The sequence below is a fragment of the Manacus candei genome, unplaced genomic scaffold, assembly GCF_025592945.1.
Source record: "Manacus candei isolate 608988 ecotype Guabito, Panama unplaced genomic scaffold, ASM2559294v1 h1tg000028l, whole genome shotgun sequence".
Classification (NCBI taxonomy): domain Eukaryota; kingdom Metazoa; phylum Chordata; class Aves; order Passeriformes; family Pipridae; genus Manacus; species Manacus candei.
The window spans coordinates 29,280,591-29,307,872 of NW_026138076.1; the positions used below are offsets into that span (position 1 = coordinate 29,280,591).

Genomic DNA, 27,282 nt, shown 5'->3' on the forward strand with positions numbered 1-27,282 from the left:
GAAGGTAGACAACTAAGTGTTGTGCATAAAATAATAATGAAGGTCATAAAAAATAACCAATATAAAACAGACAAGCACGGGACTGCAATCAACTGCACACGCATTGTTCCATCCTATCCAGACTCAGACCACCACAGAAGGCAGGTTATTTGCACCGTCAGTTATACTGCGTAAAACTAATACAAACTCTTCTGTTCTCACTGAACTGGGGGTTTGTCTTGACTCAGTTGTTTAGGAATACATTCAGTGCAGGTAGCTCAGTGTGCAGCTGCATGCCAGTCTCCTTCAGCAAACTTTACATCAAGATGGAAATACATTTGTATTTACACACTTACCTTATGATATTTTAAATAATCTTACCTATTTTATGCCTTGCTATGTTGTCTGACAACAGATCTCTTACTTTGTAATTCAAGTCATCAAAAGTCTCTGTAAACACATTCAAAAAACCACCACCATAGGCATTTACTATTCCTGACTTTTATTCAATATAGCCACTAAAAGCAACCAAGGGTAATACAAGTCCCAATGATAGTGTTCCCTCTTAACACATTTTGCTATAAACATGTATGAAACCCAATGTAGATAAGCAGTATATGCAATCAGTAAGCTTGAAAATTACATGAAAACTATATATTCAAGTAAATATTCCTCAGACCTATCCCTCTTGATAAAACACACATTGGCAAATTATGACAAAGTGCAAGGTCATTCAGCTTTATATCACTCAAACCTAGCTTTAGAATAAACTTCTTACAAGAACACACACAAAATTAAGTCTCTGAAGAAAGCACTGCATGAACTAATAACATTTGCATATTCACTTTTGGCTCTAAAACACTAACAAAATGACTTTTTATCTCCAGGGTTCATGTTCATTATGACATGTACAACTCATGTTGTGAAACTTAAAATCCAAACCAAACAAATAAAACTTTCAAAAAAAACCAGACACCACAAACCAAACCAACCAAATAAAACACCCCAAACCAAAATATTCTTGGGTGAACAGGCCATCAGGCTGTACACTTTGGTCCAGGGTGGCCTGAAGTGATTGCATTTAGTACCATCACATGGCAACACATCAAACTGGTACAAACAGAGCCTGAAAAATGTGTTCAAAATATTTTGGAGCGATAACTTTATCCCAGTAGGCTTGATGCCAAACCCTGGAGGGCTTGTTCTTCCAAAGCTAACACAACATAAAGCTGGCATTCTGTCCACCTACTTGGACAGAAATGTAACCACAGCCAATAAAATCCGCATTTGTTCTGGACAAGCTGAATACAACAGAAATTACTGAACCATCAGTTACAGTTTATAAGAAGCTTATACATAAAATGCAAGAAAAATATCAACTTTAAACATTACCTGATGATGTATCATACTGTTCACAAGACTTAGTGCTGGAATCAAATTTATCACAATGTTCTAGAACAGGCCCACTGCAAAAGAATAAAAAATAAACCTGCTTAAAGATGTTAAATGTCAAAGGAACATTATAGCACTACCATATATATAAAATTTAAGGTTTTTTCAGATCATGTGGTCTGGGTTTTATTTTTCTTTTAAACATCTGTCTACAGTGATTAGACACTAAAGCAAATGACTGCTAGTTAGAAATCATAGGTCTGAAATTCATCAACTGCTCCTCTACTCAGTCACCAGGCAGAAAAATTAGTGTTCACACCTCCTCTCTAAACAGGTTTCTTAAACTTCTTTTTTTCGCCCTTCCAGAATAAAGATACTTTCTTCTGTAGCATTACCTTTCAAACAATTTTCCATATACCGTGATTATGGAACTGCTTTAAAGAAATGTTTTGCATACTATAAGGAATGGACAGTAAAATAGTTTGTCTTTGTAATGAGTATTCTGTCATGAAATCTCCCCCATAACATGACAATTTATATGTGTGACTCCACCAGAGATTCTTTAGCAACCAAATCACTTTTAACAGGACCTCTCTTACAGCCTTAGCATCAGTACCCTTCACCTTCCTTCTTCCTCCATCTGTGGCTGTGCTTCACTGCTTTTACTGTGCCAGTGAAGTTCACCTGTTATCCACCTAAACTCCAAAAGATGCATTTAAATTATCTAAATTAGCAAACCTACACTACAAATTCGTCCAAGTAAGTCTGCAGTAGTCTCCCTTATAATTAAAAACCCCAAATTTTTCTGCAGAATGACTGCTTAAGAATTCAATAAATTCACAGACTGCCACTCCTGTTTGCTTTGTCATTCATTAAGTTCCCATCCCATGAAGGGGAAGATACATGCCTATCTACGTGCAAAAAGTTTGGATCATAGATACAGCTCTATACCCCACTTAATGGCAACTTTATTAGTACAGTTGCTATTAGTTCTAGGAGCACTGATATTTCTGTTCCAAAATCACACACTAATGTGGGAGCAAACCTCGAAGGAAAAAAATCCCGTAAGGCAAGAAACCTACTATGACCCCTTATTTATGACAGGAGGAAAAATTTTACTAGTTTATTAACTGTATTAATGCAGTATTTAAAATCCTCAAGCATGAATTACAATTCTTTTCTACTAGGTGCTTCACTAGTAGAGCACAAATGGGGTAGTACTACCAAACTCTTCTGTCTCAGTGGGGCAGAAGTGAGATTAAATTCAAGGTTTTCAGACAACTCAAGAAATTACCTTTCATAGTTCACAGCCTTCTCAGCCACAAAGGAATATCTAGAAGAGAAAAAATTATTCTTAGTACATTTTAGGGTTGAGTCAATTTTACTTAATGAAAGGAACCTGTAGGTCAATAATTTTATATCCTGAACAAAACCATAAAAAAACATTAAAAAAAATTTTAAAACAATGCAAAGAACAACTATTAAAAACTGGTTTTAGACTCCTTAAACTTCCGTCTTTAGATTGCCTATGACTAGAAAGTTACATCCACAAAAATATATACAATAGCTGAAGAATTAAATGCTGTATTTTCCAAATTTTATTTAAAAATACAACAAACCTGACAGTGAAGTTACTCTGTGGTGGTAGGATTGTATTAAACTGGATCTACTACACAAGTCTCATGAGAACAGTTTAACCAGCACAAACTTCCTCGTGTAAAAGACACTAGATTTGGCCCCCACATTTGAGAACAGGATGTTGACTACACCACTTGGTTTCTCTATTAACTATTTGACCAATCTCAAACTATCTCGTAGTTCAATTGGGCCATCACTGCTTAAAAGTTAACAAGGTGTGTTTAATTATCTACCAAGTTATACCACACTTATAAGGAATCACATAAAAAGCTTACTGTGGTCCATGTTGCCTGTTACGTTTTCTTTTGTTATTTTTTATTTTTACATCTGATAACTTCTGTTTTTTCCTTGCCATGTTCTGTACAGAAGAGCTGTCAGAATCTGTTTGAGACTCAGTGTCCTCAGGGTTTGAGTAAACAGCTTTATTGGTTCTGCAAGGAATCTTTCCGGGTATCTTCCCTGAATACTTGGCTGGCAACTGCTTCTTTTCAGAATTCTTCACACTGTCCATGGGATGCTGCAGTGCTTTCACAGGAGATTGGTTATTTGCACCACCAGGTGACTCCAATGTGTGCAACACATTTCTAGGCTTTTCAGACACAGTCAATTTCTGAATCACAGGAGTCTCTAATTTCTGACGCAAGGGTGTGGTACACACATCTTTCAAATCTACAGGCTCTCTTTCATGCTCTTCTTCACTAGGTTCACTGTCAGAACTCTTCTCTCTTTGCAACTGAGGTTTTTTATTACTACTTTTCTGGACAGATTTTTTAAGCTCCTTCCTTGGACTTAATGCCACTTTCTTAGCTACTTTAACCTTAGGAAGTTTCTGCTTAGCAGTTTGTTTCCTCTTATCTAAATGTTGAGAAGCTTTTAAAGCTGATTGCAGATTCTTGGAAGACTTGACAGACTTTTTTGGAGACACAGTCTGTTCTTGCTGATGCCCAGATGAGGGCATAGGCAAATCTTCACTTGGCAGCACCCTTGTTTTACATTTTTCTGCATCAGATGCTTCTGTTTCCAATCCAGACCATGACAACATCAGTTCTTCAGCTTCTGGTTTCCAGGATGTGTTCTTTTTCTGGTGTGGAGAGTCTTGCCTAAGTGCATCCTTTTTAGTCTTTCCTATCAATACACAAAACATTTGGACATTAATACCTTTTTACATTAAACAGATACATGTTGACATCTGAATGCCTAAAAATAAACCAAAAAATCAAAATTGGAAAACAAACAAACAACAGATATCACAAAACCAGGTTTGTCCCTGAAGGCTAAAAGAAGGCCTTCTCTAAACTACAGTGTATAAAAACCTTTTTAGTGTACTTCCAGTATTTCCTAACAGAAAAAAAGGGAGCAGAAATGTTACATTTAGCTTGCTATCCAGTTTTCAGTGTTTCCTGCTACAAACCTTTTCACAAATAATTCCTAAAATCCAATCCCCTTCAGTTTGAAGCATGCGTCTTAACCTCCTTCCTACCTACCTTCTACCTTCCTACCTACCCTACGTACCCTACCATGTGGGTACCTACCTTCTACACCAGCTCATAAGGAAAGACAACACCACTAAATTAATTTTTAACATCCTAACAGGAAGGGCAAAGAGGATGGGAAAAGTGAAGACACTCTGTCTCACTGCCTCATACACATCCAAATCTAACTGTGGAACTGAAACATCAAAAAGGAATCCATTAATGTCTCTCATCTACTTTATTATAATTTCCTAATAAACCACCACAAAATAATCCAGTAATATGACCTGGAAGGAAAAGTTTAAGGAGCTGTTAAAGAACTTACCTGTATGAATACTCTTTTGGCTTTGAGATTTAAGGACATTTCCTTCACTGTTAGAGATTGGATCCGATTTCGACATTCTTTTCATGTCAAAGGCTCCAACATCCAGATTATTCAGTTTCTGTTTAGTAAGTGCTTCAACCTGTGCTTTCCTGTTCTTGCCTTTCTTACTCTGTGTCTTCTTCTGTTCAGAGGGCTGAGATTTAGAAACAGGAGTTGCAGAGCCATCTTTTTTTGGTTTTCTTTTCTTACTGGGTATTGAAATCCAAGAAGTAAATGATGCACCACCTGAGTCATCAATTAAAAATTCACATTCATTTTCGATTTCCATATCTTGATCCTTCACAGGAGGAGGTGATGGAGGTGATATCGAGGCTGAATATCTACAGAAAGGAGTGACAATGACAAATCAGTTTGGGCGGTGGGGTAAATTGACTTTCAATCTTTAAGATCTAGTGGTGATTCCAGAACACTTAAACACAGTACAGAACATTCTTCAGAATGCATTCATTCATTGCTCTTTAAGCTTCCAAAAAGAGCACAAGGCCTGCTTCTTCTTGCTGATGCTGGACAGTCAACCGGACAGTCAATTTCCTATGTAAGCAGTCAGATCCAGACTAGCTCTGAAAAAAGACTGCTTGCTCACTGTGAACTTCAAAATCACATAAGGTTTTCCTGAATCCTCTAGGCTACCTATCAAAACATCTCAGGCTCTATCTGAAACACTGTTCAACAGACATTATTCAACACACCATTTTACTGGCAGACAAAACCAAGAGCACTGTTAAATTCTACACAAAATTTTGAAACAACCATTCAAACCCTTTCTCAAGTGGCATTTTTAAGTAATGTTCAACTATCACAAAACATGCTCCCAGACTTTGTTTATAGATAAAAGGATGTTGTTCCGATATTCAGACCAGAGTTATTTAAATAGCAAATTATGTTCCATATTAAGCCTCAAAACAAACCTCTGTCGAAGTGTTCCTGTTGCTACAGCTGCTAAGAGAGCTGAAGAGAAAGTCTTCTCTTTCTGCACAGATGTAGCAACAGGTTCTGTTCCTTGCACAAGAACAACCTGCTCATCTCTCCCAGTCTGAGGTCCTTCCAAATTTTCAACTTCTCCACAGCTCTTTGCTGCAGCAGGTGTATTCCAGCCATCAAGAGATAATCTATGTATGAAAAACAACATTCAGATATATTGCTATAAATCTTGTGAGTGCACAATAAAGTATTGTGAGGAAGAACAGATGCTCCTGTTGACAGTGTTTCACTTAGGAATGAGTTTCCCCTTGGTAATTTGCTGAAACACAGCCTAGCTGTAGTACTTCCCAGCACAGCAGCATGTGTCCAAAGCAATACAGAGTCTTATGGTGACTCTTGATCAAAGTAAAGGCTGCTCAGTAAGACAAATTCTTAATTTGTCCTAATGTGCTTCAGAAATTGTCAGGTTTCCTAGACTGTAGGTACACTGTCTTCCCAATCTCACTCCATCAATGGGAATCAATGGGATCAGTGTCAGTCCATCTCTATGATCTACCCTACAGGCTCAGCCCTCCAGGAAAGCAGAACTGTGGTAAGGACCACTGGCCAGTATTGCAGTTGGGGTTCAAATTTTCCAGTGGGGAGATAGAAATCACAGCTTAAGTTTTTCTATTTCGTATAAAAAACTTGTCTATTCAGAGTGAGAGGAATGATGACTGCTCATTTCTACTTTAACAAATTCTTGTTAACTTCTAAGGTCAATACTGTCAATAGGATTCACTGAAAAAGTCTGGACTACTTAAGAAGCTGATACTTTGGTGAACTTTTCGGTAAAGAGTTCAAGTCTATTCTGACAGGCTTCCTACACTTGGGTGCTGCACTTATCACCAGAATATTTAATAAAAAATAATTCTGTCCTTCCTAAAAACAGATATGGAAATTTTCTAAAAAGCTTGGAATTATTTTTTATGAGTTCCCAATCTAAATTTATAAACGATGGAAATGACTGTGTTGATTTACCCTAAGGTGGAGGGCACACAGGGGATGTAACACCACAGCCACGTTCAGCTCTACTTACTTAAGTACAGGAGAACTTTTCCCTTTCTCCACAGGAAAAGGTGATACAACAGACCCATGATCATCCTCAGGGTCCAAAAATGTGGCAGGACTTCGGCACAGCTCTTCAACATCTTCTAATGTATTTTTTTTGCTTTCAGACACAGGAGACTCTGTTGTTTTAGAAACATCTACATAATCATGTATTGCAGGCTTCAAGGGTGATTCACGTAACTGTCCTGCCATATATATAGAACAGGTTTAATTCCTCTACTCAAAACCTTACAAAAAAAACCCCGAAAACCCCTTAATTCAATAATAGTGGGACCAACCTCTGCTGCTGACTGGTTTTAGCAGTGATGTAGGTGAGGATTCTGGAGAATAACAGGTTCTTTTCACAGAGTTGGTTGATCCTGCCTTTGGCTGTCATAGTTGGTAACAAATAATGAGACAAAGTAAAATAGTTGATAAAGCAACAGTATTTTGACAGGAATACAAATTTCTACAGAACGTGATATACTTTCCTTCCCTTAAATCACACTCATGTGAATCACAGTTCTATTTTAACTAAACACTTCAACTTTCTATCAAGTAAGACTTTCTAGAAGTAACTATAAATTTCAAATAACAGGAAAAAACAGTGTGTACAGCAAAAATCTATATGCAGCTTTAAACAGGCATCCTACTAGTCTCCAGGTAAGCTATTCTTTTCATTAGAATGAATTATTTTAAACAATTTAATTCACCTTTCCTAAGACAGGCTGAGGTTTTGCAAGAAACTAATTGACATTATATGGTATTCTAACATCAAACTAAAGCAAACAAACACCATTATAAAGGATGCCTGTTCTCAACCCTGCCATTAATGGAATATCCTACTTAAAAAAATAGAATCAAAACATTAAAATTAAATATACAAACTAGATTATTGGCATCATTTTCCCAGCACACTAACAAGGCCTTCAACTTGTTTCCACTCTTCAAGAAAGATACATATATATAAAGTTATTGTACAGATAACTATCAGGAGTTAACAAGCTTTTGTACAAGCATCACCTTTCAACTCTACTGTTCACCATTTAGCTAAGAACTGTGCCCATATATCTAGCAAAGTGGCCAAAACCAACTCCAATGGAGTCCAAGACAGCCATACCCACCAGCAGTAATAGGGCAGCGTGCTCCAACCTGAGACCATAAAAAATTTAAGTGTCCTGGACAAAAAGCTGAAAAAGCTTTCACTAGAAAAAAACCTGGAAAATAAGTTATTAAACAAATCTAATTACAGAATATTTACTGTTACAGCACAACAAACTAAGAAAAAAAACATTATCAACAACTATTACAGATGGTTAAATTGTAGCCTATATAATGTTACAAGTGGCATATGGAGCTTCTTCAATGCTCATACAGAACTAAATCCTACAGAACTAAATTTGTACCCCAGTGAAACTGTACCCAAAGCTATACTGTGACATTGCCATAACTAACTTACGCTTTGGCTCTGCATTGAAGTCCTCTTCCTATTTTTGACAACAGGAGCTGAGCAAAGGGTTGCATTTGGAGAGTTTATTGTAAGATCACTGCTGCAACCTATGAAGAAAACACTGTAAGTATGGGGATCTTGGAATTGTCCAGGTCTCATTTATTTTAACAAGTTGCTACAGCTATTAAGGTCACATAAATCCAAACAAGAAAGGAATCAGCTACTCAGGAAAGATTACCTTTATAAGACAGCTAAGACACAGTTTTAAGCAGCTAGGAAGGGGGAGCTTTTCAAGACCCTGAGAAAAACTTTATTTTTATCCATTTTATCTCCAATTTTTATTTCTATTTACTTACCACTAAATATAATATAAAGAAGAAATTATTTCTTCTTTTACCAGCAAATTGAGTAAAACACCAAATAAGGGCTTACTTTCAAAACAATCCTGTATGAGTTTCAGTACGTTTTGACCTGGCTGTACATCAATCTTACTTCTAGAAAGAAGAGGAAAAAAAAATATTTTAAATCAAAAATATCAAATGTTCTTATGCCAGCAATATTAAAGCAGCAAAGTTCTTACTTCTCAATATTTTAAATTATTATTTCCTCTAGTCCCAGCTTCAATATACTTTTACCTATCATTTCCACACATAGATATCTGCAAAGAAACTTGTCAAAATAAGAATTCCAGGGAAAAAAGTCTCACTGCCACAGATTATGATGAGAATGAAGAATTCTCTCTACATCAAAGAAAACACACAACTACTTCCCTGAGGTAAAAGAGCTTTGGGATGAAGAAAGTCTCTCTTGAAATAAATATTTTTTGGGCAGAAGTGAGTGATTCACTAGTCAGACAATGTTGATCAAAACCAAAATAACACTAGAAAAGACATTGAGTATTACTCCCATAATGATCATTATACACAGCTGATTTGGTAGATTTGGTAAGCTCGTGAAATGCAAGTCTAAAAATGGATTCCAGCAACAAGAACTTCACAGGTTTCTGACATGCCTTTAAAGAATGCTACAGCACTACAAATACTCCAACTCATCTCTAGCATTTACCAGCAAGGTCCAAATACGCTGGAACTCTGTGTGGGCTTCGTTTCTCTACTTCTCGAAAGGCAAAATGCCTGCACAGACCACTCCTTCCATACTCAGGCAGCCTAGTTAGGAGCACCTTAGGTATAGCAACACCATAGTTTGCTGCCTCAGCAAAGGAAACAAAGGAAAACCTTGGGGCTTTGTCCCCCAGCACTGTTTGCTCCTCCTACCACTAAGAAATACAAGAATTTGGGAAACATCGTATGATCGGATTAATAGGATACACCATATAGCTTTGACATTATGCTCTCGGATAAAAATCCACATAAGTTTTCCAGAATCTAAGAATAAAACTTTAAATGTAAATTACCCTCCTCCATGGCAGAATCTTGCTCTGTAGTCTTTTTTTAAATGATTCTGTGAAGAAATAAGAATAAGTTCTTACTAGGCATAATGACACTTGACAGGAAAACAAGTAAGCAAATATCAAGCATTCTCCAGCCATCATAAACTAGTGGGAGAGTGGGAGTTACTGCAGCCCTGTTTTCCTTAGAATTCCACAGCAGCTACAACCCCTGTAACAACTGCCAGAAATTCAGCTTTCCACAAGAACCATCAAAGCATCTGTTGCATTTGAAGTCAGAGAGTCTCACAGGAGACTTACGTGACAGAAATCACAGAGAATGTAAAGATTTGGTTACCATTTACTCAAGTGTAATGACTAATCTTTAAAGTAAGGAAGAGGAATGACCTACCACAAAGCAAACATAACCAAACATCTACCACATAACCAAACATCCGCTGCTGTGTGTTAACTGCTCACGTGATGGTTCTTACCTGTTTGCCACAGGCACAACCACACTGACAGGCAGTGAGATCACATTGCTGTGCCATGGTAAAACTATAGCCTCAGTTAAGTCCCAGTGCCACCTCACACACTTGAAACCCAAATAAAGTCATTCAAATAAAAAACATGACTCCAGTCATCTACTACCACAACTGGAGCAGTAATACTTCAAACGGCAACCTATTATCAGTGTTACCTTCTACACCAACAAATGAAATAAAGCCGCTGACCTGGAAACAGGCAAAGAACATCAAGGATACAAAGGTCTAGAAAAATTCAAGCGCTAAGCAGAGTGCAGTTTTTCACAGATGTGATAGGAAAACATCTAAAAAAATGTAAATGTTTAGCTGAAAAACAACTATCACCTCTTATTCATTTGTGTAAATTTAAAAAGTATGTGCAGCTTGGAGATTATCTAGTCCTAACACAACGGAATTCAGCTCGTTTTTCTGAAGTTTGCTATACTGACAGTACTTCGCACTTTATGATTCCTCTTTGGCTATTACTTCTGGTAACAAAAATAACCAACACCACATATGGATTGATTGCACTGGAAACTTTCAATATCAGCCTTAAGCGGCAGAAGGAAACTCTAGGTCACACGGGAAAACAACTGACCAAAAGCCACCCCTTCAGAAACTGTGCACACTCCAGTCAATCTCACACTCGGCCTTAAACCTCTTCCCCTTGCAGCAGTGTAGCACAATCCACTGGCACGCAGCCTTTCGCACTAAAGAGACTGAAAACCTCCTGCAACGGACCTTTGAACAGTTCATTTATGAGTGTGTTTGCACTGTCCTACACATGAAGAGTTTTAAAACTCAAGATGAGCACGATTGTGGCGTGCCTGGACAAGTGTCCGGCTCTGTACGCGCTCACTCGCCCATGGAAGGCGGCTCTCCAGAGGCAGCCTGAGGGAAACGGGGCTCCCGACAGACTAGCCCTCGGAGCACAAGTGTCTGTGCAAGGGGCCCGGACCCGAACCCGGAGGGCGCGGTGCGCCAACCCCGGCCTCCCGCTCCTCAGGGAGAGGCGGAAGACCCCAGGGTGGGGCGGAAGAGCGACCCCGCCCCTCCCCCGGGAACGCGCCGGGGGCCGCACCTCTGGCTCTCCGGAAGGGACCGGCTGCTGCCCACAACACAGCGCACAGACAGACCGACGGGCAGGCGGACAGACCGACAGACAGACACACCCCCGCCATCCCCGCACTCTCTCACCAAGGCCTCCGCCATCCCGGGCCGGGGCTCGCGCGCGCCCCGCGCGCCGCTTTCGAACCTGGGCGCCTTTCCCGCCGCGCGCGCGCCCACGGCCGGCGGGGACAGCGGCGCCCCGGCCACGCCCCCCCGCCTCCGCCTCATTGGTCGGCGGCCGCCGCGCGCCAGCCAGGGACGCTGCTTTTTGGCGCGCGCGTTGTGGCGCCTGCGCAGGAGCGGGGGCTGTCGCCGCCCAGGGCTACTCTCTTGCCTTCCCTGCCTTAAGGGGACCTGCACGGCGACGGGTCCCGTTTCTTTGTCCTCTCCTGGGAAACGCCAGTTCAGATTCTCGAGTTTCCGAATGGCCACTGTCACTACGGGGAGCTGCAGTTTTTTCTTTAAAACGCTAGTGAAGAACTTAACACTGAGCAAAAAACAATCATGTTATCATGCTTGATAACATGAGGGCGCAGTGCCTTACACTGCTCGCGAAACGCTGCCCAAAAATACAAAGTGAGGGTTTTTACTGCACACTTGTGACTAGTACACCATCCCTGTTCTTTCTGACCACTATGGGGAAGGCCCACTGTTTTTATGAAAGTACAACACAACATGAGAAGTTTGTGCTTTCTTTTCATGAAAATACTTAAGGTCACTTTGTGAACCCGGTGCTGCTCCATGTAGATCAGGTTAGAGTTGCAGCTTTTCCTCACTGTGAAACTGAAACTTGTGTGTTGCTGGGAGAAGCGAGAACTTAAATACTTTGCTGGATCTCACTTTTGCCATGCAAAATTATTGACTTACTAGCAAGACAGCTTTGCTGGTATTAATGCTGTAACTCAACAACACTTTTAAGCTTGAGTCTCAATAAGCTTTCTGCACCATGGATAAGCACCCACATTAGCTACTTCAAAAACCACACAAAAGATACATTTAAATTAAAATAATTGCTCAAAAGCTCTCTGGTCAAAATTTATCAACCTTTGGAGAAAGGTTTAGATTGATGCGCTGTGCTGCACATACACTTTCTGTAATTGCACGACAGGAGATAATTAACTGGGATTGATAAACCTTTCAAGCTAATGTCAGCTTCCTTTCTTCAAACAACTGGCCTACAGCCACATTGTTTCAAAGATGCAAGGAAAAATTAACAACTTTTACTCGTGTTTGATAACTCAGATATACAAACTCTTTGCTTACCTCAAACCCACATTATTTCAGGACGTTAGATGCCATGATGAGGGTGACAGGGTTTCTGCATTCGCAAAGATCCAAATGGTGCCAGAGTTGTTCTTTCAATGTAGTCACTATTCTTGAACAGCTTTTTGGTTTGTTTTGTTGTGTTTTTTTAGTAAACATTCACATATTTATCCTACATAGGAAAAGGGTGGGAAAATAAGATGGAAACATCTACTTTTCACTCATGATATAGGTAAATCCATCAAATGCACCAAAGCAGTCTTGGTAACAGTAGCAAGATCTTCACAAAAAATCCTCACTACTCCTAACATTAAAGAAACACCTTGACTAACCACAGAGAACAGCTGAGAGGGCTGCTAAGTTTGTTTGCATTGCTTTGCATGCACAAACATTCCTGCATCTATATTAAGGATGCTAGAAATTCAGGGAAAGCTAGTGTAAATATGAGCAAACTCTTCAAGAAAGCATTTGAGCAAGAAAGATCTTCAATGCTGATATAAAGCTTCAACCCTGAAAATCAACTGTTCCTTCAAAGAATAATATTATGAAAGAAAGCTATTCAAAGTGTTCTAGTGGAAAGACAGTTCTTCAATGTTGCAGGAAGAAAGCTAGCTCCACAGGAATAGAGCATCAAATGGTCCTAGACAAACACAGTCTTTCATTACAATGAAAAAAACCCAAAACAAAACAACAAAAAACCTCACAAACAAACAAACAAACAAACAAACACAAAAAAAAGCAAAACAAAAACACACCAAAGAGAAAAAGCAGTTCTCAGATTCCAGGTAGTGCTACAAGCCTCTAGCTTGGTAGCACTGGTAGTGACAATGCTGAAGAACTGGAAGACCAGCACCCCAAAATTCACTTTCCCAGTTTGATTGAACGCTTTGTGTCATCATGCTGAGCATCTGTTGAGACTTTTGATAAAAAGCAGGAACAGATTGAGAAACAGGCTGTATCAAATACAAATTCACACAGAATCAGCCCGCTCCACTGCAAAACCTCCAATATAAATACATTCACCCTCTGTATCAGCAGTTCAAAAAGGTTTAAAACATAAAAAGTTTAAATGAGCCACTTGACATGCACAGTTTTCCTATATAAAGTCCTCTTGAAGTTATTAGTTCTAAGATTTCACGTGGGTAACTTATATCCAAAAATTTTAAAGGTCTGCTAATACCTATCTAGAGCCATTGTGCATTGTCAATTTTTCCATAAGCAGCTTTTTAACTGAGGAGAACCCATTCATAGAACAGACACTCATCCAACAGATACACACAATAAGAGCAGCACAGAGATACAGCCATGTCTGTAAATTTGGGCTGTGATCCCAGCCAGCCTTGACCTGCCCTTTTTGACAGGGGTCTCAAAGTTGTATGCATTGTCATTAATAAAAGCCACTCTATTAATTATATCTGAAAGTTTACTTTAAACCCTGAAGACAGTCATATGGCATTCTAAAAATGTACTGAGACTTTACTATTTTTATGTGCTGCTTATTTCAAAAGCATAAGCATGATGTTGACACCACACTAACATACCAGAGTATACTTACTCAAAGTTTCATTTGTTTCTCAGTCTCCAAGCGTGAGAGGTGACAGTGCTTTCAACTTGATCTAAACCTTTAAGTGATCCTTAGCACTAAATAGTGACTTCAGGCAAGAGTTCAGATTCTAATACTGCCACAGTGAAACATATTTTAGTTGTTATTTAGAAGTGGAAACTTATTGTCTGCTTGTGCTTCCTCTGCACTCTAAATCTAGCCACCTTTTCTTCTGTCTCAAAAAGTTTCTCTAAAAGAAGTTCATAAAAAAAATGAAGTTAGGTAGTTTAAAAAGCAGTATTATTAATCTAGAAAATTATATCCATAAAGTAGACTGACTGTAAAATTATATACACCATCCAGAAGACATCACACACGCAAGACTGAATCCAAAATATTGAAACAATTATATTGATTCCAGGTATTCAGTTCCATACATCTTGATGTACAAGTTCCAGTTTATAGGTTTGTATTCTAACCTTGCCTCACTCTACCATGGTGGTGAGAAAGAACTACCAGCTCAAGTATCTGGTGTTTAAATGACAGTTAAGTGATGACATTTCTGTACCACACCTCTGCCTCACCGCAACAAATCTATTCCCTAATGATTTCCAAATAAACAGGATCTTTACACTTCAACATCCCAGAAACTGACTGATGATGATAAAAACCTGTGGTCAGTGCAAGTCAGACTTGGGCTATGGACATGTGTACAGCAGAACCACTCACTATAAGGAAATGGTTACCAAAAGGAGTTTGGTATGACAAACATCCAGAGACATTTGCCTTTTCCTCCCTTTAAAGTCACCATGTGCTATAGTGATTTTAATTTGGTGAGGGTAGAAAGGCTCAATCACATTTTCTCTTTCTTGAAGACAAAGTTTTATTGTTGAATGTGCTAATTCAGCTCTCCGATAGGTTTTCACTTTCCCCATACTGCAGTATTCTGCAAAGAACAGTCTCAGTGCAGATAATCAACAATTCCAGCTCTCTGGACTTTAGCGGAGTTTTGACAATTTACACCTGTTTCCTGGGTTTCCATGTTGAGACTGACATAAGATAGCTGCTCTGGCCACAGCACCACTAACCAACGACACAACAAAGCAGTTTGTCTGCTCTTAAGTGGGAGGCTAAGCCTTTTGAATGAATTAAATCTCACGTGTAGATGGCAAGAATGAAATTCTTGTTTAAGAATTAAGTAACATGAAATGGATTTTAGATGTTCTTAGAACACCAGGAGCATAAAATGGTGGTTTCCCCATTTTTTGCACTCTTCTCTAAGCAGTGCCTAATTTGCACATGGGGACCATTTGTTAGGTTCACCATTCTTCTTGCTTTCTTCAGCTGCCTGCAAATCAATACAAATCTTGTCTTTAAGGTAAGGACTGTACTGGACATCCCATCTCACAGAGTGACCTCCTTTGAGCGAACAGGTTTGAAGAAAACAGGAGCAGAAGAGACATAAATCCAGTTTGTCTTCAGTGCAAAGCCACTGATTTTCACCATTTAATTAAGGCTTCACCAAAAAGAAATACATAGTACCATCTTTAATAGCTGAAAATTAGCACACTCCTTTGAGAACAAATGGTCCATGAGTGACTTCTGTGCCTCTACCATCAATTGTCTTCCTGAACAAAGTAGTATCTCACGGGGGGCCCCGGCAAGTCTTCTTCTCCATCAGTCTCTGGAGCAAATGATACTGTCAAATCGACATACTTCTTATCAGGTGATGGTTTCACAAGTTTTTGCATCCTATAGAGAAATAAAGCAGAATTTGTTAATATACCAGAAAGAGGATTGGCAGTGGGAATTCAGGATCAGACTAGGATGAATTTCACTGCCAGCAATATATACTGGTCTAACATACTACAGGTCAAATTAAAATGAAGAATTAAGCAATTAAGCCACCTTTAAATTTTGACACAAAAGTTGTTTCTCCACCCAAGATCCAGCAAATCGTGTTCCATTAGCCATTAGAGAGCTACCGCATCGTTCACCAACAAGTGATCAGTACGAAAGAGAAGAGCATATGGCCAGTTTTGGATGGGATTCCTCGCAGATGTAATTTTTCTTTGGCATCCCAGAGAGGCACAAGGCAAAGTTAGATTTCTGTGTAGGATTTCAGTCAATGAGGAGGAATAAGTTCTCTGTCTACCAATAAAGGTCCGTTTTATATATTAGGAAGAACCACTCCAGTGCAGACACCAGGTAATAAGTTCTGATGGAAAGTAATTCTACTGGGGTTATGGCACTAAGTCCTCGAATTTCAAAGGTGAATAGCGATGAGGGGGGAAAAAACAGTCAAGATCTGGGACTTCTTCCCTCATGACCACAAAGTGAGTTTGAACTATGTAAGGATGTCACGTATTAGCGCAATTTCCCTCCTTTGCTCTCTGCAGTCTCAAAAGCTACAGCCAATGCTTGGAAGTTGCACACTGGAGTACTGAAGCAGGTCAGCCAACCTCACTTTCATCACATATCTGTAGATGGCTCAAGATTATTTTCTTGCTAACCTGGTTCATGAGGCCAGCTCAAATGCTAAGAGGCTGAGGGAATACAGTCAATCATTTCTATTCCTCACAGATCACTTAGAGAAGGATTTCCCTTCTGGGTATACTTTAGCATGCAGGCCAAAAAGCTGCTTTCCCCAAAGCACTTGTTTCCTTGCAAGAACACAGAGCATTAGCCTCTTCTCAGCAGAGATACTGAGATAATATTTATTTGCATGACGAAGTCCCAAGCTACAGAGCAAGGCAGATAACTATGTTCCTAAAACTTGCTTTTAAGGAGTATGCCACTAGTTAATGCTGCAATTCTGAAATGAAGAAAGAGTCTGGTAATGCTTGTCATATTACAGCATGATTTTAAGCAACTTAAGGAAAAACAAACACACAAGACAGACCAGAGTTTGCTGTGCAAATATCTTTTGGGACTGTTTGTAACAGAACCCCAAGTTGCTGCTACTATATGGAAAGCTTGAACCAAGTCTCAGAGTAGTAAGAAATCCTGATATTCACAAGAGGGCAGCTTCACACCATACCTTTGACTTCATTCATTACATACCTTACTCATTCAAAATTATTTATACAGCTGTAAGAGAAGGCATATAAACAACTTCTTTTTAACAGGCTGTAAATTCTCATCTTAGTATGCCAGGCACTCTGAAGGTAGTACCAGCTTAAAGGCTCTTCTCTCCCAGGAAGTTTGAAGTAGCTTGCTCATACTACTTTGCCTGATATTACCAACTGGCAGACCTTCAAAACAGATGCTGATAAATGCATCAGCATTAGCTTTAAGCTAGTTTCAAAAGGTTCTAAATTGTTCCACTTGAACCACAGTACATTCTCCTCCCCCCCCCAAAAAAAACCAAACAACTTATTGTCAGACTTCTTCAGCTTTCTCATTCTGGTATTCATCAGTTAGAGCAGCATTTTGGAAGTCTCCTGCCCTCATCATAGAAGTTAATTCACTTTCTCTTTTTTATTTTCTTTTCGTTTTCCAAATGAAAGAAATTATCTTTTTTCTTTCCAAAATATTAACGACTAGCTACCACTTCGAGGGAAAACACTGCTGTCAGACACACATCCTCATGGTACAATCAGTGAGTGTAATTTGTATATGCATTTGCACCACTCAACCCATTTTCCAGTTATACTCACGTGAACTTTAATCTTTTAATGTGGCCTGGCATCACAGGAACATAGAGCATTTTGACTCCCTGTACAACCATAGTTGGTTCAATTGCATATTTCTCCTGGAATTCACAAATTAAAGCTTATTAAAGGACTAGAACAGCTGCCCAAACCAGCAGATACTACTGCTGCTAATACTACAGCTAACTATTCAAATCCATAGAATCCCAACCAGAAAACTTGCTAATGCGTGGACTCTGACAGAAGTTTTATTAAGATACATTTGAGTCAAATGAATTAACAAAGAATTTGAAAATAGGCTTAGATGTGTTTACTTAGATACATTCCCATTGACATTAATTATTACTAAAACTATTCTGGTTTGAACAATAACTTCATGAAAGAAAAAAAAACAAAAACCAAACCAATAACCCAAAACAAGAAATCCCTTTTCTCTTGTCTTGTACTAACCCAGTACAGTAGATAACTTACTCTGACAGCATTTATGAAGTCCAACAGAGTAAAATCCTCTTTCCCATGAATTGTCCACCTGTCCCAGATAGTAAATGAAATCCCATTTCTGTTTTAAAAAATGAAAGGTTGTTTGTTACTTTAGAATGTGAACTCAGCCATTTCCTTTAAATGTGTCTTGAAGAACCGCCGGGTCTTTTAGGAGGTGCTGTTTTATCTTGATCAAAAATCTCCTCCCTCTCTGCTGCAGTTTCTCCAGCCTTCTTACCTTGCTAAGCACAAGACACAGTAAGAGCCCCAAGTAAACATGGTATCTGGCAATGAAGTTAATGAGCTTTCAGGTCTACTGAAAAATAGCTCTTGTATTGAACGAGATGCAAAAGTGTGTCCAGGATGTTTCCTAAGAACAATGTCACATGTCTAACTTGTCTAGATTTTTAAAGCCTCACGAGTAACAGCTTCCACTGAAAACAAAACTAAGCCCTTAAACCCAATATATTTTAAATTAAGATGGATGAGTATGTGCTCTATTTTCCAAAGTTCTTGAGCAATGCAGTACTAAGAGGATCACTTACACTTTTAGCAGTATATAGTAAATGGATAACAGAGTGTGATAGCAAGCATGCAGTGATTCATCGTTTTACAAGTTTAAATAACAACAACAACAACAAAAAAAAAAACTTTTAACATCTATGATGTTTAATTGAGTATGGCCATGAACTGTGGTTCCATCATAGCTTTGCTACGTGAGCACGTAAGGCCTTGATCTGGTTATCTGGATTTAATAACTATTCAAACTTCACATTTGTTTTAATGACTCAGCAAGTTTCAGCATCAATTAGCAGGTTTCAAAATACCACCCTCGCCCTTCTGCCATTGTCCTTCCTACCTGATTTCCGTTCTTCTTACTTCAGCAGTTTCTGTAAAGACCATTATGGGAATGGCTAGGTTCAGAAAACAGTTCTTGTATGCATCAGCTGGGTAGCCACCCACAACTTTGATGAGTTCCAGTGCAACCTGCAGTAAATGAGAATTTACTTATTAGGTTTTAGGTACTGTGTAATCAGTACTAGTGTAGTTATAAGGCCAGCAACTACAGAGAAAGTTGTTAATGAGATTGGCCTTTGTACAATCGGCAGAATAAATAACATCTGGAAATACAACCCACTATGCCACAGAAATAAATTCTGTTGTTGCCAAGAGAAATACTTAAAACAGTGTTCCTAATGTAGGACTCTTTCAAAAACTGTTTAATTCAAGAAACTTCCACAAAGCATGAAGTTCTGTTCAGATGCACAAATGTGAACTACTACAGAACAGATCCTCTCCACTCTTGGCAATGGCACTCTGATGGAAGTTCTTATTAATGGCAGAAAACAAACCAAAATGCTGATTTCCAATTCTTTGTGTCCAGCAAATCAAATAGAAAAGCATCAAAGGCTTAGCATGTTAAGGAAACTTCCCTGTCTGACCATCCAGGAGCCACTCTGGTAATCATGTTAACAGAGACTTTAAATGCTGGGGCCGAAACCCCTTCACAGCAGGTAGCTTCATTACCTGCGGGTGCCCTGCTTCACTCGCTACCTGTCCCACTGTCACAGTCTTCATTGGCTCAATCCTGGGTTTTCCACAGCAGAGTCTCAGACCTCTGGTTCCTTTAAGTAATTTTATCACAGTACAACAACAGAGTAACAGCACGAGTTGGTGCCTCTGGAGAGGGACCCCAAACAAAGGACTACCCAGGCTTTTGTACCCTCACAGTCTGTGTGGTCAACAGTCTGGGGTCTTCCAAATGAGTCCTCAAAACTCTTGCTGTGTCTCTGAGTGTTCTTTCACCTGGCTGGAGCCACAGGTCCCCATGCCCCTAGTTGTGCCAAGTTCACAATCTCTTGCCTAGGGCTCTCACCATCCTGAGCTCAAGCTTCAGCTGGCACTGCAGCTGCACACCTGCACTGAATGTGTTCCACAACAACCACATCTAGAACCAAACACCTTTTGTATTGGTACATGAGAAGTAAATCCATTTCTTTAAATGAGGCTCTGTCAGGGTAGCACTGATACCCACACAACAGTGGTTTCAGGCAAGAAAGAGTAAGAGAAATAAATATGCATTTAAAAAGCATACTCACCAGCCCTGATACTGCAGCAGTAGCTGTTGCAATGGCAGGAATAATCTTTCCTGCAATGCGCTTTGTTTTGAACCGATCTGCTGCTTCAATGTTGTACATCTTGGCTCGCAAGTTTGATGCGGCTGTTATGAAATCTACATGCCCATTACTATCATCATCTTTTTCAAAGGATATGGGCTTCATTTGCAAGTCAGCTGCTCATGAGAAAGAGAAAAAATTATTATTAGAAAACTGAAAATGTCCTAAACATAGCTTATAGGAACCAGAATCTTAACAAACCAAAAATCTCACGTCCTGGAGTGTGGTTCCTTACTTGTTTTCCTATACTAAAAGTAGAAATGCCCCTATCAATACCACTTGTTAAAAGAGTGTAATGATAGAAATACCAACAGAGCTCCCTAATTTCATTTTCCTTGCAACATCAGGAATAAATTTTGAACAGTCCTATGGATGTTTCTTATACGCCCCACCTCAATATAGCTCCATCCTGTGAGAATTCCCTCTATAAGCTCTGTTTATCTGCAACCCTTTCACTATGGACTCAGTAGCATGGGAGTCCAGAGTTTTGGGTTGACACTCCAAGGGATGTGTTAGAGACAAGCTAATCTTTCTCCTCTGTGTTCATGGTCTAAAAAAGCTGGCATGTAGTTTTTGCCCAATGACCTCTTCATGTAGCCAGGCAAAAAAGCGGGATCTGAGCACTCTCATTTTAACATATCTAGAAGATGCTGAGGAAGACTACAACAGACTTCACAATTAAGGATAATTTCAGACTGATTCCTCTAAGTAGTAACTCTCAGCCTTCTCATACCAGAATTGCTTTCAGTCCATCTGGGATCTAGCCAGCACCCTTTCCCTCCTTCAGAGTTCAATTCGCTGCTGCTGCCTGCTTGCTGTCATTAGTGTTGTAATTACATACAAGCGTAACAGAGAGCCCCAAGATTTGCAGGCATCTCAGAAACACAGAAGCATAAAGTAATGTCAAGCAACAGGACAGATATCTGCATAGCACTTCAGAACACTTTAGACACCAGCTCTGCTTCTTGCAGAATTAAAGACCTGAATGCCGCTACCTGCAGTACAAATTCAAGACATTACTGAGCTATGAGGTTTCAGAAGTTTGCACTACTCACCTTCCAGAGCTTCATTGGATAGTATAGACTTCTCCAGCAGGAAAATAGCATTTCTTTCATCCTCACTGCTGACTGGAATATGATCTGGTTTTCTTGCGGTTTCATCAGTCTGTACAACCTGCAAGTGTGTGCAGTGCTTGAGTAATAAAATACATGAACTTCAGACAGCATGAGTGTTAAGTGTACTAAATTTTCTGTCTTCCCTGAAGTCTTTCCTCTCCACTTCAAGAGAGATGTAGATTTACTGGAGCAAGTCCAGCCAAGGGCCACAAAGATCATTAAAGGACCAGAGCATCTCTCACATGAAGCTGTGAGAGCTGGGATGGTTCAGCATGGAAAAGAGAAGGGTCAGTGGGATCTTATCAATGTGTATAAATATCTGATGAGGGGAAAGTACAGAGAGCACAGATAAACTCTTTTCACTGGTGCCCAATTACAGCATAAGGGGGTATGGGCACAAATTGAAGCAAACAAAATGCCTTAAGAAAAATATAAAAATACTATAAAGAAAAACAAACAAACAAACAAAAAAAACACCCCAAGTAAAACTGTGAGGGTGGCTGAACACTCTGAACACTGGCAGAGGCAGCAGAGAGAGGGTGTGGAGTCTATTCTCAGAGATATTCAAAACCCAACAGGATACAGTCCTTGATGACCTGCTCTAACTGCTCCTGCTTGATGCAAGGGGATTGAACCAGACAGTCTCCACAGATCCCTTCCAACTTCAATCATCTGTGATTCCAAGTCACAATACCAGTTTGGCCTCATAAGGCAAGCATTCATAAGATAAGTATTAACACTGTGCAAGAAAATATGAAAACACCCTGGAATACTTGATAATTTTAAATAGTGACAAATGTTAGCCACTGCACAATAATGCTTAAGTTACTCTGAAATTAACACTCCAAAAATAAACATAAAAGTAATGACATTTCCTTTACATTAGCTAGAAAGAAATGACAAATTGACACTAGTCTTGGATTGTTTTAAAGTTGCTTATGAGTAAAATTTTACTACTTTTATTAAAATAGTATAGACTCATGTAAACTTAAAAAAACCTTGAAAAGTTACAATCACACTCATGCATGGAAAACAATGGTATAACAAATCATTTGAAAAAGGCAACCCCCCTCCATCATTTTCCATTTAGCATCTGGTACATAGATACCATAGCTATACCAAGTTAAAGCAGTCCTGTATGCCACAGTCGTACTTCCCCAAAACCCAGTATAATTTGTGTTTATTTCTCATTAGCACTGATGCAAGAAGTAGTTGAAGATGAGGGACACTGTTTGTGGAACATTTTATTTTTTTCTTTAAACTAAATATCACACTTACTTTGTTTGAAGGTCTAAACTCTGGTACTTTCACAGCTGAAATAATACTCAAAATAGTTTCCTCTGACAAATCCTGTTAGGTTTTGAAGAAAAACAATTTAAATTCACATCAACGCAACAAGACTCTATATCCAGTAGCATTTCAAAGAACACCAAACCCAAAAAATCTCACAAATATTCAATGATGTTTCAGTCAAACATTACCATTAAAACACCAAGTGACATTTTAGTTACTACAGCCAGCCAACTGGTGGGAAGTGCCTAGCACTTGAAAACTCAACAGAAGTGTAAACGTGACTTACAGGAAGTTCCAATTAGAAAAGAAAAAGAGTTACAAGAAAAACAAAGTATAAGCAACACAAAGGTTGTGAATAGTAGAAAATAAAAACCCCAGAGCACAGCTAAGACACTTAATTGAAAAAATGCCTTATAGAGATCTTTTTTCAGTTCAGTAGCTATATTACACAGGAAGTAGGTGCACCAGAATAATAATTCCCAAGTTCGGTGCTTACTGAAAATATCAAGTACACTGCGCATTTCTTCTCCAGATTAGGGATTTGAATACAGACGAAGACGTGTAAGCAGTTGCTGAACAGCCAGTGCTGAAGGATAGATTACTTTAAGAATCACTTTAATCAGTTTTTGGAAAGAACTGGTAACCAGACACCAGGTCAAAGCCGAATACATACAACCAAGTTATGCACTGGGAACACTGTTACAGTACATGGATTACCTTTTCAGTGAAAGGAACACAGTACACTGTTGCGAAGAGTTTTGCTGCACTCACAATGAAACCATAGTGCCTAAAGAAAAGAGAAAGATTTTTGGTTGTTTTTTTTTTTTTTTAACTTCAGTTGCTCAGAAGTTTGCAATCATATTCAAAGAAATCTTGAACACATGGAGAAACGGAATTCCCATCTTTCAGAGCAGACAGTACAAAACAGATGGCATGTTTTGACTGACTCAGGTGTCCCCAAAACTAAGCAAACTTTGATCAGTAAAGAGTTATTTAATGAAAACCATATTTAACCTTTGCAGTCAAGAAAACAACTGCTCACATGACATTGATATGATAATAAAAGACTTCACCTCAGAAATAATTTGATATTTGCCATGATCTCAGTTTTCACTCAAACTAAAAAAGGCAATCCAGACAGTTTCTCAAAGCAGGTGTACATATGCAGCAGATGCATGCTTTTCAGTCCTTCAACCACATCAATTTTTTAAATTATCTGTAATACCCAAGCCATCTAGATCAGACCCACGTTGTTATGAATGAGGGGTCCCTCCACTAGGTCATAGTAGGTAGACAATTTAATTTAGCATGTCTTGCATTTCTTGATGTGGGACAACAGAGGCAGAGAGGTGTGACAGCAACAACTCAGTAAAATTCTGTAGTCACAGAAGACATGAAATGGGCTGTTCTAAGCTATTTCACCATAGATGTCACACCTTCCCGCAGCACCCTCCAATCCCATATCAGTGAAAACTAAATTACCTGTAGTGAAAGCATGAGACAACTCACCAAATCTGCCACAGATTTGTAAGACTGTGCACTAACACTCATCGATACCAGTCCAACTTCTAGCGCTATAAAGGCCCTGCCTTGCACTTTCTGCTGTAGATTGAGTTTTATAGATGCTATAAAACATCTAGAAAGCATCTGTGGCAGTACTATACTTACAAAGGATCATTAAAATCAAACTTCACTGGGAAAGGTGGCCTCTTTGGTGATTGCCAAAACAAACCTGTTAAGAAGAGAGACTTAAGATGAAACCCTAGGTAACCAGGAACAGCAATACATGACGTATGCCATGAATTCACAACAGGCACAAAAGGGTATTTGTACTTACTTCCATCTTTTAATCGTGTATCAAGGGGAAAGGAATGAAGGAGCTGAAGAGCCTAGAGGAAAAGTCAGAGTAGCTTTAGTAATTTGTCATATACAGATCGACATGACCACACTAAATCAAACCTTCTTTTTAGTAATGACATGAAATCTCGATTCACTCCAAATCAGCTGAAGTAATTCAAAGAGTTAAGAAAATCTAAAGACAACTGTGTCAAGATGGACATCTTAAAGATAAGTACTACTGGACAGTGACTTGCCCATTCATTCACAGACAATGATGACAATGTCACCTCATCTGTACAAAGTCCAAACAAGACACTTAATCCAAGAAGCAAAACATTCCCCCCACCCTATTGTCACTTTAAGATTATTGCATACAAATTCACAATTGGGAATGCAACATTTTGTCAATGTGACAATTACCACCAGGGCTTCCATAGGCACAGGGTATGCTTATCAATAAGAAACATCATGATCACATCTTTCCTACAAAATTACACACATACTTTTAAGCAACACTGTGGACCAGATTCTCAGAATGACTGGCTCTTATTTCAGACAACCTTTGAGAAAATCAGGGTTATGAAGCTGAGTTCAGTAACAAAAGTTTAGTGCAGGAAACAAAAATCTGTTGTTCTTTAGTGAAAGACATCTGATAATCTCACTATTTTGGAAAACACAGTACCTAGTAAGCTGGAAAATTGCCAAGAAAACTGCTTGGAGACTACTGAACAGAGCTACTAGAGTGAGTTAATAAGCCAGACCTAGAAGTGCTACAGTAGAAAGGGATGCAGCATTTTTACATTTCAAGTACATCTCATTATTTATGAAGAAATGGAAGTTAGTGCATAGATTTGGACACCTAGTTATTAGAGCTACCAATTTTTCTAAAGTCCTCGTCAGTCCAGTGCCACCCCATTTACAGGTCTTACCTACCTTATGGCTAAAATACTTCTCAAATTTTACTCTTGCTAGTTCTACACATTGAGTCCAACTTCGGGGTCTTCTACTGAGCGTTTTAATAACATGAAAACAGCCTTCTAAGCTCTCTCCTGATTTTATTCTCTAGATAAAGAAACATGAAAGTGTTAAAACAGACAAGATTCCTTCAAATCCAGTCAAACAGTAAATATGTTTTTAGTAATCCATAGGCGAAAGGAATGTGATCCACTTCTCTGGGTTTTTTTTCCCCAGGTGCTGTGATCTACTTGATTTACTTCCACCCAGCCCTAAGGACCACAGTCACAAGAAAAGATAGTAAACATTTGAATCTAATTTATTACATAGTTGAATTCACTTCAAACTCAGTGTTCCTTTTATTTTTTCCAGATAATTATACATCAGTGTGACATATACTAATCATACGCTAGCAGTGCCTCAGTCTTTCTGATATTTCTACATCATGTACAGAGGATGCGAGCTAGAGAAGCTTTTAATTATGAAACACACCAGAAATACTGTTCATCTGATGATCAGCTAACGACTTGGCCAAATAAGTCTTTAGGTTTTCTGGAAAAAGTCAGAAACTAACCCAAATCTCACGGAATTGAAATAGGAACAAAATCCATAAAGCAGTAGTTTAAACCCTGTATTTTACCCTGGCAACATTCCCTTACCTGTAAAACTTCTTCTGCTGATGGATAGGTTTGCCAGAATTTGTTGAACAAAGAAGGCTTGTGGGAAAACGAACTTTCAAACTATAAAATAAAAAGAATAGATATGGTATTTTGCAAGAAGTATATCAGATCGCCCACCTTTCCAAATACACATTTAGTTATGTTGAATCCCAGTAAGCTTATTCCACTACCTTATCTCTTGCCCACTGTATTGTATGCTCAATGGCAGCTGGGAAAGACTTCAAGGTGCAAAAAGGTATTTCTTCTTCCGGTGGATCCCGCTGTAATTAAGGAAGGTTGCATGTAAATGCAGACTTACTAAAGTTTATTGCCAATAATAGCACCAAAAACTTCTAGACTATAGGTTTAAAACTCCGCTGTTGTAATATACAAAATAGCTTATTTATACTTAGAAATTTACTTTATGGACACTAATATTATCACTTCCTCTGTATGAAGAATAGTCCAAACTCAACCCTGGAAAGCAAAACTGAACTCTGAAACACAAACAACGGGTGAGACTGCCAGTCAGCTTTTCCAAGATGTGCAGTCCACATTCACATACACTCTCAGCATGAAACACACCCTTTCATACAAGGCCAGAAAGACTCCTTTATGGACACTAGCAAGACTGTTAGGATGCTCAAAATCCTGTCTCTGTGTCCACATGGCATCATTTCAGTGTTCTCAACCAGTGAATTTCTACCTTATAAAGGCAGTTTCATAAGAACTAAAACAGAGGAATATTGCAAGAGTTTGAAGGTTCATTTTCCCCTGCCCCGTTCAAACAGAACTGTTATGTATGCTTGTAAAGAACTGTTCAAATTTTATTTCCTTTTCTTCAGAAATTTCTTTCCTAATAATACTGTTCTTCAGCAGCTCAAATAGGCCACTTATTTTAAGCAGACACATAAATGATTAAAGAATCAGAGGGCATTATGGGACCAGTACAGAAGGTG

General features: G+C 38.9%; 2 protein-coding genes across 6 annotated transcripts in view; both read right to left on the reverse strand.

Annotated features, from left to right (window-relative positions):
• Nucleotides 1-11,629, reverse strand: part of CENPC (centromere protein C) — a 28,248-nt gene extending 16,619 nt beyond the window's left edge. For 2 of the 5 annotated variants that reach the window (XM_051789563.1, XM_051789562.1), the window contains exons 1-13: nt 11,435-11,628; nt 9,741-9,787; nt 8,759-8,820; nt 8,336-8,433; nt 7,176-7,266; nt 6,866-7,082; nt 5,775-5,975; nt 4,807-5,186; nt 3,285-4,134; nt 2,666-2,704; nt 1,995-2,066; nt 1,372-1,445; nt 361-429 (exon numbers count right to left, since the gene is read on the reverse strand). In XM_051789563.1, coding sequence (XP_051645523.1) covers nt 361-429; nt 1,372-1,445; nt 1,995-2,066; nt 2,666-2,704; nt 3,285-4,134; nt 4,807-5,186; nt 5,775-5,975; nt 6,866-7,082; nt 7,176-7,266; nt 8,336-8,433; nt 8,759-8,820; nt 9,741-9,787; nt 11,435-11,575 — 2,341 coding nt within the window. In that variant the 5' untranslated portion in view covers nt 11,576-11,628. Of the gene's footprint in view, nt 1-360; nt 430-1,371; nt 1,446-1,994; nt 2,067-2,665; nt 2,705-3,284; nt 4,135-4,806; nt 5,187-5,774; nt 5,976-6,865; nt 7,083-7,175; nt 7,267-8,335; nt 8,434-8,758; nt 8,821-9,740; nt 9,788-10,835; nt 11,399-11,434 lie in introns of those variants that run through there. The other 3 variants (XM_051789565.1, XM_051789567.1, XM_051789566.1) reach the window with 3 other exon arrangements.
• A 3,990-nt stretch (nt 11,630-15,619) lies between these two features.
• Nucleotides 15,620-27,282, reverse strand: part of UBA6 (ubiquitin like modifier activating enzyme 6) — a 29,845-nt gene continuing 18,182 nt past the window's right edge. The window contains exons 22-34 of the mRNA XM_051789561.1: nt 26,515-26,604; nt 26,324-26,404; nt 25,644-25,772; nt 24,709-24,760; nt 24,540-24,603; nt 23,589-23,658; nt 22,857-22,928; nt 21,519-21,636; nt 20,386-20,579; nt 19,146-19,273; nt 18,278-18,365; nt 17,813-17,907; nt 15,620-15,905 (exon numbers count right to left, since the gene is read on the reverse strand). Coding sequence (XP_051645521.1) covers nt 15,770-15,905; nt 17,813-17,907; nt 18,278-18,365; nt 19,146-19,273; nt 20,386-20,579; nt 21,519-21,636; nt 22,857-22,928; nt 23,589-23,658; nt 24,540-24,603; nt 24,709-24,760; nt 25,644-25,772; nt 26,324-26,404; nt 26,515-26,604 — 1,317 coding nt within the window. The 3' untranslated portion in view covers nt 15,620-15,769. The remainder of the gene's footprint in view (nt 15,906-17,812; nt 17,908-18,277; nt 18,366-19,145; nt 19,274-20,385; nt 20,580-21,518; nt 21,637-22,856; nt 22,929-23,588; nt 23,659-24,539; nt 24,604-24,708; nt 24,761-25,643; nt 25,773-26,323; nt 26,405-26,514; nt 26,605-27,282) is intronic.